Genomic DNA, 13,016 nt, shown 5'->3' with positions numbered 1-13,016 from the left:
TCGGTCCTGCCAACCTTCAAGCGAGAAAATGCAAACGCTTGGACAGTTCTACCAACATATATGACATCTCTACACGTAAGTATTATTAAAAACTTTCCATACCATTAAAAAAAATCACGTTTTGAAGGCACTGTGGGATTTCTCTTTAAGTGTATGTCATCTTTACTAATTAACGAAAACATCGATAGAGACGTACTAGAGAAAAATATAGAAACATACGTAAGTTTGAACAAAAAAAAATGCGATTTAGAACAGTTTTGTTTCTCATATTCAATTCAATTCAATCTATGATACAGATGTAGACGATGTAACAGCAATAAGCTTCAGTGATTTCGTTTCTGAAACAAATTCCATTTGTCGATGAAGCTGGCATCAGGAAAAACTTTATTTCCTGTTTCCAACTAAAAAGTTAGTATGCCTTGGTTTGTTCTTTGAAATATACAGTTCAGTAGTCAGTCTAAACTATTGACTTTATAAGCTACGCTATCAGATAAGTCAAAATAAGGACTGATGCTTGCCCACAAATTTTGACGTTTGTAGGCCATCAGGATCTAGGCGGCCGATGCCGTTAGATCTGATAAATTACGCATTTACCATTATTCTTTATTACATTTACAACTTTTATTACACTATTATAGCAGCTTCAGCAACAAATTTTCTCTTTTTGAGACGTCCTTCATCTTAGACCTAGCGGCATCGTCTGCGCTACCCCCTAGCTGGGCACGGTCTAGTTTGCCCTAAAACTGTGGGGAACATCAACAACACACGGATTCTCTTGCATTGTATCCAAAAGGACGAATTACATATATTTACAGAACTGTATTGCCCAAGTTGTTGAAATATTAAAAAAAAACTTATGTGGTAGTTGAAATCCGTCAGACACCTCCTAGTTCCAGTTTAAACTTTTACAAGCACAACGATGCCATCTAGTTAGCTTCAACTGGCTTAACTCAATTTTTTCCATTGTACTCACCGACCAACTGGAGAACTTCAAACACAAGGACAACTCATCATTCAACTCAACCCAGTCTTTGGAGGTGGTCAGTAGTAGCCCTTCCCGGTCAAGCCTAGACTCGTCAGCTGACAGAGGCAATATCATCATCGGAGGTCGAGGTATATTACAGCAATCCCCACATTGAACCCAGCAACAATGGTCTGGTCACATACACCTGCATAATTACGTAAGTCTCTTTCATGACAACCACTGTCCTTACTGAGACAATGTAAAGATCAATTGAGCACTAATGTGCTTTCTTACATTGCAATAACATTATAAATGTTAACGCTGTGTTATCTCATTTTTTTAAAGTTAAAGTTTTAAAGACTATTAATTTGTTTTTAAGATGTATCCTTTTATTGACTGTCCTCTTATATCAAAATTCAAAATAATATATAATAAACAAATGCCTATGTCTAGTTTTAATATTGTAATGAAATGATTGTTAATTCCGTTACATTTTAATTAATTTCCTTTATAACAATCATTTTATACCCAGTTTCACTTAATTCTATAACCTCATAGTAATACCGCTGTCATTGTACTCCAAGCACCTCGTATAACACTGGAGAACACGTTATATATTTCGATGAATACATGTTCTATGACTCGAAACGCCATCTATGCGAGAGTATAAATACCCGGGTACCAATTCAATGGACCTTCTTTTATTTTCCCTTTCCGCTTTGGTTTCATATCCATGATATTCGAGAAAGTTAGAAGTACATGCTTTCTCGATGAAAAATTGTTAAAGTGCAAGTAAGTGTGTTTTTACTAGCTGAATATTTTAACTGCTTTCGTTATTTAATAGCTTTCTTAAAATTTATTTAGGTTTCGTTAATATACGTGGGTGGGCATTTTGAATTCCTGAAGCAATGTATGTTTTTTGTGTATAGTGCAGAATATTTTACCAGCCTATTTTTTGTTCCAACTTTGGTGTGAATCCGGAAAAACTTTTTACTGATTTGGTGAGGTATAAAATGAACCCTGAACTAACTGCAGTTAACAAACTGAATAATTGGCCCCCTGGACACTACGGAGTGGTTGCAGCGTATTCTGACGTTAGGATGAGAAATATGTTGTAGAGTTTTATGAAATGTTTTACTTGTGTAGATGAAACTTGTAGGCTTTACGGTTATTCTGTTTGCCGATTAAACCTAGATAAATTTTGACCTTTTGATTTTCAATTTTATGGTCAAAAATGTTAACTTTTTAAATTGTATTCATCTACAACAGTCAATATTCACTGCTTTTCTAAATTATGGTACATTACAAACTTATAGGCTATTGACTATGTACTTTAGATAGGAACTACAACGTAACAGAAATTTTATTATTTGATATGTTCAATTGACCCTAAAATATGATAAAACCGCGGAGTGCTCCTTTTGAAGGGGGTGCGTTTTTGAGAATGAAGTAAAAAGGTGGTATTTTCAATTTTTTTAGTTTTACTCGAAAACTATGAATTTTTTCTATATAGTTGTCACCTGAAAAGTTGTAGCAAATTGAATTTCCAATCCATATGAGACCTTTTGAAATAAAAAAATGTATTTTTAACAAATATATGCCCAAAAAACGAGTAAAAAAACCCGAAAAAATGTGGTTTTTTTCTTTTTGGTTTTTGGCCCACAACTTTTTTCTGAGAGGAGTTAGGTATAGGCATTGCTTCACAGAAAAAAAAGTTATTGTTTTTTTCCTTTAAAATAAGCCTTTATAGAAGTACCTGCGACTAATAGAAACCGAGATACACTGGATCAAAGTTGGCTACTTTTTGGATTTTTGGTCAATTTTTGCCCTTTTTTGACGATTTTCGTCTTATAACTTTTTTCTGAGTTTATGTTTCAAGACCTTTAAAATGGTGCCTGGTAGAAGTATATACAATTAAAATCAACCGAAATATGTCAATTTAACCAACGATACTTTTTCTTATTTTTATAAATTTTTTATTACTTTCGGTATTATTTTGTCTAATAAATTTATTTTTGTGAATGTGAAAGTTAAAATAAGTTTCTAGGTGATTGGATATTATTTTTTATTTATTTAAACAACAGTCAATCATATATATCTTATAAATTTTCAGTTTCATTCAGCATATTTTCAATATTAATATCAATTTTGTCGTCATAATTTTCATCAATGTCCTCTTCAGAAAAATCAGGCTCATAAGCATTCAATTCCCATACATTCTTTAATACATTTACAGGCTATTTTTTCAAGTAAATTTTTTCAGGTGCAGGAGATTTATTATTAAAAATGGGAACTAGCCCATTTATATAATTCAGATGCAACCATTCCACTGTTGCATCTGAAAATATACTCTGAACTCATGATGTTTGAGAGCATCAGTTGTTGAAGGCAATCGAGGTAAGGTAAATTTTGTACTTGTTGAATACTTTTGAAATAATTTATATAAGTTTTTAGGCTGTCAATTTTTTAACTATACATTATAGTTACAATGCATTCAGATGCGGCAGTGATATCCTCAACACTAGCATTTTCAAGTAAAAATACATCGAGGAAATTTTTTAATTTTGAAAAATTCTTATTTACAAAATTGAAAAATTTTTTTGTAATTGTAATTTTTTAATTAAAAGTACAAAAATAATTAAAAGAATTCGAAATTTTACAAGATAAATATGATTAATTTTTATTTAAATAAATAAATAATAATATTCAATCACCTAGAAACTTATTTTAACTTTCACATTCACAAAAATAAATTTATTAGACAAAATAATACCGAAAGTAATAAAAATTTTATAAAAATAAGAAAAAGTATCGTTGGTTAAATTGACATATCTCGGTTGATTTTAATTGTACAAACTTCTACCAGGCACCATTTTAAAGGTCTTGAAAACAGCTTTCAATTGATATGGCATTACATTGATCTAAATTAACTCAGAAAAAAGTTATAAGACGAAAATCGTCAAAAAAGAGCAAAAATTGGCCAAAAATCCAAAAAGTAGCCAACTTTGATCCAATGTATCTCGGTTTCTATTAGTCGTAGGTACTTCTGTAAAGGAAAAAACATTACCTTTTTTTTCTGTTAAGCAATGTCTATACCTAACTCCTCAGAAAAAAGTTGTGGGCCAAAAACCAAAAAGAAAAAAACGCATTTTTTCGGGTTTTTTTAACTCGTTTTTTTGGGCATATATTTGTTAAAAATATTTTTTTGACTTCAAAAGGTCTTTTTCGATTGGAAATTCAATTTGCTACAACTTTTCTATTGACAACTATAGTGAAAAAATGCATGTTTTCGAGTAAAACTCAAAAAACTGAAAATACCACCTTTTTACTTCGTTCTCAAATACGCATCCCTTTAAAAGGTAGCACTCCGCGGTTTTATCATTTTTTAATAGCCTTTAATAGTTAATAGCCTATTAATCAATCTTTTTCTTGTTTATTATTATAATTCCTTGGATATTAATCATTTTCATCACATTATAAATATTGTAAATATTATAATCATTGTTTTACTAGTTCAGTAACTTCGAGTAACAAAGTCAATTTTTAATTACTAATTCTGTAGATCTTTAAATTTTGTAACCATGGATATCACAACACAACCAGTTTTAAACATTTTATCCTCATAACTAACAAGATAGTTATTGTCAAATGATCCCACCTTGTGTTTTTTCCATTGTCAACACTGACCAAGTGGACTGTCTTTACACGAGGGCAGTTCTTCAAGACAACTCTAACGGACAACTCAACATAGTCTGTGGACGACGTTCGTTATAGACGTTCCCAGCCAAGTCATACAACCCTGCGCAGAGGCTCATCTCCTACACCAACCACATCACTGGAGAACGCAGACAATCCATCCTCCATTTAACCCACCACATCTTCGGGATCCATACCACCGCTTGTGTTACGTAAGACTTCTACCTAACATTGTCTTGGTTAGACTCCAAGTTATAAAGATCAGTTGAACTTTCATGTAATTTGTCATGTCAAAATATTGTAAAGACTGAGTGATGTAAAAGTATTTTTTTTTCGCAACAGTACATACCAATTACCAACATAGAGAATAACAAAAAAAGAACAACAATACTCGTACATTGATGAAACGAGCTAATACGAGTACAATTATATTCAAGTGTCACTGGCATATTTAAACGTGGAATACAAAGTTTTCAAATAACAATAAAAGATATCACATATACCTAGGTACATATTTTGTTGTAATTATACAGGTGTCAGTAAATAAGTGCGACAAATTTCAGGGGGTGATTCTACATGAGAAAATAATGGCAGTTTGTTTATAAACGTATGTCCGCAAATGATTCGTTTTCCGAGATACGGGGTGTCAAAGTTTTTCTTAAAAACTGACGATTTAATTTATTGCTCTGAAACCGGTTGAGATGTGCAAATGAAATTTGGTGAGTTCTAAGAGGTAGTTATTGCGCATTTTTTGACACGCAATTAAGAATTTTATGTTCATCATTGGCGCGCGTACGGGTAATAATCTCAATTTTTTTAAAGAAAATAATGCTACGCCACTGAGATATTACAAATTAAAAATTATTTTTGAATTCCTCGAGCAGGCCAATGTTCCGTACCTCCCCTACCTATCCAACGATTTGGATATACTGTGTCTAAGTGATTACGTACATTAATGCTAAAATGGGCTGGTGCACCATCATGCATGTACCATAGGTGTTGTCTCAGCTGTAGAGGAATTTCTTCAAGAAGAACAGGTAACTCTTCCTGTAGGAAATTAAGATAAGATTCGCCTGTTAGTCTTTGTGGGAGGAAATATGGACCGATTAAATGATCATCTCCTATGCCCCAAGCCATACATTTACGGAAAACTGATGCTGAAAATGAGCTTCAAAGATTCCATGAGTGTTTTCCTCAGCCCATAAGTGATTGTTATTTCGTCAGTAAACAAGACGGCATTTAAAAAATTAGGAATTTGAGCGATTTGATGATTAATCCATTGGCAAAAAAATTGGCTCGGAAAAAAGTCTCTAGGTAGTAGAGCTTGCACACGTTCGATGTGAAACGGATACAATTGCTGTTCTTTAAGAATTTTAAATACAGTGAAGTTGCTTACATTCAATATGTTGGCAATTTTTTGAGTACTTGTTTCAGGTGACTCCGCAATTAACTCGAGAACTGCTTCTTCTAGTTGTACAGGCTGGTTAATTTTCGATAGGATTTCAGAATATCTCAGAAACTACTAAAGATATGATAAATCTGACACCACGTTCTCGAGCTCGATTTTCATGGCAAACTCGACTGTCAAATCAGAAATTTGCTATCTTCATTTGTTTTTAAGTTACAGGGCGTTTCTCGTCATTGTGACACTTTTGAACATGTCTGTATCTCAGCTGTTAAATAAGTTAGAATTAAAGTGAAAACTGCTCAAGACTAATTCTTTGGCGTAGAATTGAATGCCGGTATTAGATTTTTAGTAGGTCTTAAGATTCCGGAGTTATGACCCAAAGTTATAATTTTTTAAATGGAAATCTTAGCTGGTTATGCCCTAAAAAATGGAGATTTTTTTTGCTTTTCAGCAATATACCACATGCTATAGTTATTTTTCCAAACACAGAAGATACGGGGTGTTTTATATATAAATTCGATGCTTTTTTACAATTTAATATAGCTGGCTATGAAAATACATACACAACTATAATTCTTACTTTTACAAAACTCATATCTGTTGTAAAAATATGACGTTTATTTAAAATATATATTACACATAAGAAAATACAGACTTTTCAAATTTTTATTCCATTTCAAATGAAGTTACAATATTAAACGTAAATTAAACAATAGTAAGTACTTAGATCAATAAAAAGTTTCAAAATTGATAGCTAAATGTTTAAATTGCCGTCCCTCAACTGTCACACATTTCACGCATCTTCTGGCAACGCTTCGGGTAGCATTCATTAAATGTAAGTATGGGTATTTGAAATATTATTAAAAGGAATTTTAAATATAATGTCTTTTAGAAAACCTCCAAGGAAAAAGTCCAACGGACTCAAATCAGGTAACCTAGCTGGCCATCTGATCGGTCCGTTTGTTCTTATCTACTTATCTCCTAAAATTTCGTTAGTATTATATTATCACACGAGTATATGTTGTGCATTTAAAATAAATGTCATATTTTAAAACAGATATGACTTTTGTAAAAGTTTTGTAAAAGAATTATAGTTTTATCTGTATTTTCATAGCCGGTCATATTAAAAAGGAAAAAAATATATAATTTATATATAAAACACCCCGTATCTCCTGTGTTTGTAAAAATAACTATAGCATGTGATATATTGCTGAAAAGCTGAAAAAAATCTCAATTTTTTCAGGTCATAACCAGCTATGATTTCCATTTAAAAAATTATAACTTTGGGTCATAACTCCGAAATCTTAAGATCTACTAAAAATCTAATATCAGCATTCAATTCTGCGCCAAAGAATTAGTCTTGAGCAGTTTTTACTTTAACTCTAACTTATTTAACAGTTGAGATTTAGACATGTTAAAAAGTGTCACAATAACGAGAAACGCCCTGTAACTCAGAAACAATTGAAGATAGCAAATTTCTGATCTGACAGTCGAGTTTGCCATGAAAATCGAGCTCGAGAACGAGGTGTCAGATTTATCATATCTTTAGTAGTTTCTGAAATACCCTGAATTCCCATCGAAAATGGACCAGCCTGTACAGTTCGTACTCCTCGAGGGCGCCCACAGTCAACCGTTTGTTTCTTAAATGAACCATTTTCGCGCAAACGTTGATGAACACGAGCAAATGTTGTGTGATGGGGTACCCTACGTCCTGGATACAACGCAGCATACAATCGTCGAGCTTGCCGACCATTTCCATTACTTCGACCATAGGCAAAATGCATGTCAGACAATTCCGCATTTGTAAATATTTTCCAATCTTTTCGATAAAAGAAAAATTAATTACTTATTAACACTAATGTTATAGCAAACTAAAAGCTTAATAAATTAATAATGACGAAACGCTAATTTGACATTTCTTAAAAATATTCGTATTTAACAGACAAATGTTGACAGTAGCCTACTAGGTAATGTATTAAAGAAATAAAAAATACGCGTTAAGATGTTTTATTTTTTTGCATCAAAACCGCGCTCAATACGAGGAAAAGGCAAGAGATATTTTTTGTCACAAATTGAACGAGGAATTCAAAAATGATTTTTAATTTGTAATATCTCAGTGACGTACCATTTTTTTCTTTAAAAAAATTGCGATTATTACCCGTACGCGCGCCAATGATGAACATAAAATTCTTAATTGCGTGTCAAAAAATGCGCAATAACTACCTCTTAAAACCCACCAAATTTCATTTGCACATCTCAACCGGTTTCAGAGCAATAAATCAAATCGTCAGTTTTTAAGAAAAACTTTGACACCCCGTATATCGGAAAGCGAATAATTTGCGGACATACGTTTATAAGCAAACTGCCATTATTTTCTCATGTAGAATCACCCCCTGAAATTTGTCGCACTTATTTACTAACACACTGTATACATGGGAGACTTCAATAAAACATATTATTAGCAATATAGCAATAAGCGTATTAGCAATAGGACAATACAAATTTCGCGGAATACGACAGGCTAATTTGTTTGCTAAAAAGTGTAAGGAGTTTAAGATATGGGGACAGTCGATATTATTACTCAGAAGCGAATGTGAAAACTTTAAGCTGTAAAAATTCCTTTTAAACTTAAAATAATTAAAATTAAAATGAGTTATTAATTCGTTGTAATCATATCCTCTGCTGGCATATATGCAATCAATACGAAATGCCAGTAACATTAAAAATATTTTTTGAACCGATTCAAGTAATTTAATATGATGATTGTAAGACGGATACCAAATAAGTGAGCAATATTCAAGTTTGGATCGAACGAAAGTAAAGAAAAATTTTGCTAGAACTTCGTTGTCTTCAAAAGTACGACCTTGTTGAATGTGTTCAGAGAAACTTAATTTATGGTATTTAGTCGCGTTGATACGTAACAAAGCTTCGGTATCTACGTTGTAATAAAGAAGAATTGATTTTACTCTCCGCGTGTATATTACCTTACATTTCGAAATATTTAAGTTTAAGTTATTAGAGATGCACCACTGTGAAACCTGGTTTAACTCATTCTGAAGAAACATGGAATCATGTAAGTAAGCTATTACATATCAATATATTTTCAAATCGTCAGCAAAAACAAACTTGTTGCAAGTAATACAATTGTGGAGATCGTTAACACAAAGAAAATAGTAACGAGCCAAGGTTGAACCATTAAGGGACACCTGACAGTAGGGTAAACTTTTGATTTTTTAAGTAACATTTCATAGCAATATCTACGAACAAATGTCTAGCTTGAACAGATATAATGGAGCCCTTATACAATTATAAGTTTCAAAATAACTCGTCGGTGCGTTCTGGAGCTGTCCTTACGTGATGTGATGTTCCTTGCCAATTCAGAATGTAAAAGTGTTAAGTTACAAATTGAAATCATTCTTTTTAACATTTTTCTATAGTTCGAAAAATAATATGAGGTCAAGTCAAGTAGTAATCAAACCAAATAGGAATAAAAAATAATTTAACTCGAAGTCAAATCGGGTAATAGTATTTCAGACATGGAATCCAGTCATCAGGCACTAAAGCACTCTTGGTAAAATATCCCCAACCTTAAAAAATCACTAATACACTTATTCTTAAATATTCCACGCAAGTATATACTGATGTTCGGCGGCCGTAGAAAAAGATGGGTCTTTTGAATGTAATCCAGTTAAAGACTCCTCCGTCGGTTGCGGCCTCCGGTTGATATGTGGCTCACGCGTTCAGTTTACGGCGGCTCGCATACTGATAAGCCCCCAACGCAGCTATCTCAATGGCCCTGATGACCATTTGTCCCGGAAAATAAAAAATACATCGTTTACCTGTTTGGCCTGACCGGGCTTTGTTTGGCCGCCGCCCAATAGCTAGTCACCAGAGATCTGACCCATGCTAGGCGTAATAACGGAAATAAGGACTTGTCCGACAAAATGCAACAGCCAATCGATAAGTTATTACATCCTGAAGTTTTGTTGTGATTTCCAGATCTTTTTTTGTAGCAGTTTATCTGTTATTCTGTTTTCCCTGATTTTCTCGCCCATTCTAGTAGCAGTTTATCGCAAACATTGATAGAATAAATTAAACAACCGGAGTTGTGTCACTTTGACGGATTCCTCATACGGTTCTAATAGCAATATACAGTAGTATCCACGGATGGAATTGAGGAGGATTTTTTTTTATTTTATGAAAAGAAGTCGTTCTCGCTATAAATTCGGCTTCTGTTCAAATATACAAAAACGTAGTTTTAAGAAGGCCAACGGACAACAAACAAATTTTTAAGTTAAAACTATACGTCTTGGGAAATGATATTGTACGAGGTATGTTAAGAAAATATCCGACCTTTTTGAATTATCCGCCAATGAAGATGTTTAGTTATATGCGGTTGGCAGCATTGCTTTGCGCATAACCTCCTCTGTGACCTGTAACCACATGTTTTTGGATTGTTGATATCGCATGTAGTTTTCGTGATATTGTTATTTGAGTGAAACGTATTTAAGTGTTAATGCCCATTTTTTCAATGTGCGACTTTCTGGAACAGCTATGCAACGTAAAATCGAAACTGAGGAAAACCTTCACAGAAGCGTTTTAGCTTTTGAAAAAACCTTATGGAAATGATGCTCTGGGTCGTACACAATGTTACGAATTGTTTTCACGATTTAAAATTTCGAGTCCCATATTTAGAAAGTCAAAGATCTGGTGCATGCTAGTCGCCGATTGTCTCTCAAAGAAATTGCAGAAGAGGTTAGCCTCTCAATTGGGTCATACCATGAAATCATGATTGAAAAATTGAAAATGCGTCGAGTCGCATCAAAATTTGTTCCTCATTTGATGACCGAACAACAGAATGAAAATCGTGTGGATGTTTGTCGGCAACTCCATGAACTATCGAAAGACGGTGAAACATTTATTCAAAGGATCATAACGGGAGACGGAAGCTTGGTTTACGGCAACGACAATCATGACAATGGATTGGCAAAGGATCTCCACGCCCCAAGAAAGCAGGTCAGTCTCGATCTAATGTCAAAGTGATACTTACTGTTTTTTTTTTCGACTTTAATGGACATTTTGAAATCTTGCCTCAAAGTTACGTGAAAAAATCCATAAAAAGAGTCCAGGGTTGTGGCGAGAGACCTCATGATTCTTGCACCATGACAATATGCCAAAAATCAGATTATTGTTCTCCCTCACCATCCTTACACTCTAGAGCTGGCCCCTAGTGTTTTTTTCTTAAAATAAGTTTAATAAGATTATGTGACGCACTTTTCCTCGGTTCTCTCTCTATGGGTCGGTCGGTATTAATATTTTATTACTTTTAACTATGGTGTGTGCACCCCTTGTAACTTAATTTTTGGAAAGGTCTTTTATTCCTCGGACTGGACTCTAAACGGCAAAATTAGTTAATAATTGATATATTCCGTTAGTCTCGGGCGCCAGTTTCCCTATATTTTACGTGGGGGAAACTCCACGTAACCCTTACCCTTGGTTTAGAGTAAAGTGCACAGGTAGCTACAGTGAAGAAAATAAATTCCAGGGGTCAATTGTATTTCTTTTAGGAGAAAACATCAGAGAGTAGTTTTCTCAGTGTAGTTTTATTTTAAATATAAAATTAAACGGGAGTCCTACAAAACGGTATTAGTGTTTTTGCTGGTTCGGAATGTTATCAATTTACCTCGGCGTTGAAAGAAATACACCTATCAATTTTTACTGGATTTATTCGCGAGGAAAAATATTAATACTTTATACAAATACAAATCGTGTCAATATTTATTTCTACCCACTACTAAATGACTGGAACTATTTACAAGTTTATTAAACAATAATTATATACAAAATCGGTGTTAGAGACAAAACTAAAAGTTATAATTCTTGGTTTCTACAATTTTTATTTATCACCTTTAGAAAAGAGATAAATATTTATGAACGGAATCAAAAACGAAATATTTATTACTTTACAATAGTAGAGTAAAAGTAAGTAAAAAGAAAGGTGATTTTAAACGGTCTGTTAGAGAATGAACTATTTGTAGATGTTTTTGTCGGTCCTTGCTGATTCTGAAATAAATCAACATTATGCGGAAATATTTCGGAATTATTTAAACTCAGGTCGGTGGTCAAATATCGGTAATATGGCCTAGCAAGTAAATGCAGAATTAGTAAGCGGTAAGCGGTAGCAATAACCAGTGAAGAAAGCCCAGGCGGTATAAGGCGGAAAAATCGGGTGGCGTTAAGATGGTAAAACGGGATCCGAAGTATTTCGCCTTACAATTCGTACTGGCCTCTAAGTTTTATACGTCCAGGTGACCGATGTTGTCGGACTCTCCGTATATAATGCTTCCCGGTCTGATGGGTTTACACGCCGAGCAGGGAGAAAGGTACGTATACTATATCCAACGACCCCTTGATTGGGTATACACGCCGAACCTCTAGGTGTAAGTTCACATATCCCCTATTACCCAGCGTACCTCCTGGTGCGGGACACCGGGCAATGCTGTAGTAACCACGAAAGCTTCGTCAAGATTGGGTATACACGCCGAATCCAACGATTGCTCTATCGTGCGGGTTGAGAAGGACGGTGGAATTTGTGTGCGGGTTACCAAGAATATTCTTCAGGGGCCCACAGTAATTCCACACTTAAAGCGTACAAATCTTTTCGGACTTGTACTCCGTTGGAACGGATAATAATAAAGGAAGATAATTCTTACTGGGTTCTGGATGGTGTCGAGTTCTGGCGGTGGACGTCCGATCGGAATTGAGTTCTGGCTAGGAACTTCTAGTCGGATTCGAGTTCTGGGTAGGATCTGCCGGTTTCGGGGAATGTCGAGGGCTTTTGCCCAAATCCCCACCGGATTGACACAAGTTGTGGTGGGACTTCCACGTGACTAACGACTTGCCAGAGTGGGGTAACGGCCGGTCGGACCCGCGAGCGGATATTTGATA

The 13,016-nt window shown here is 34.3% G+C and overlaps 1 protein-coding gene across 1 annotated transcript in view; it reads right to left on the bottom strand.

The window, feature by feature from the left end:
• Positions 1-632: 632 nt before the first annotated feature.
• Positions 633-13,016, bottom strand: part of LOC111691730 (protein ALP1-like) — a 39,516-nt gene continuing 27,132 nt past the window's right edge. Inside the window, exon 3 of the mRNA XM_023454989.1 lies at positions 633-737. Within this exon, the coding sequence (XP_023310757.1) occupies positions 633-737 (105 nt within the window). The remainder of the gene's footprint in view (positions 738-13,016) is intronic.

The sequence above is a fragment of the Anoplophora glabripennis genome, unplaced genomic scaffold, assembly GCF_000390285.2.
Source record: "Anoplophora glabripennis isolate ALB-LARVAE unplaced genomic scaffold, Agla_2.0 scaffold454, whole genome shotgun sequence".
NCBI lineage: Eukaryota > Metazoa > Arthropoda > Insecta > Coleoptera > Cerambycidae > Anoplophora > Anoplophora glabripennis.
Note: the sequence above shows the minus strand (reverse complement) of the source record. Positions and strands in the feature narration are given on the sequence as shown.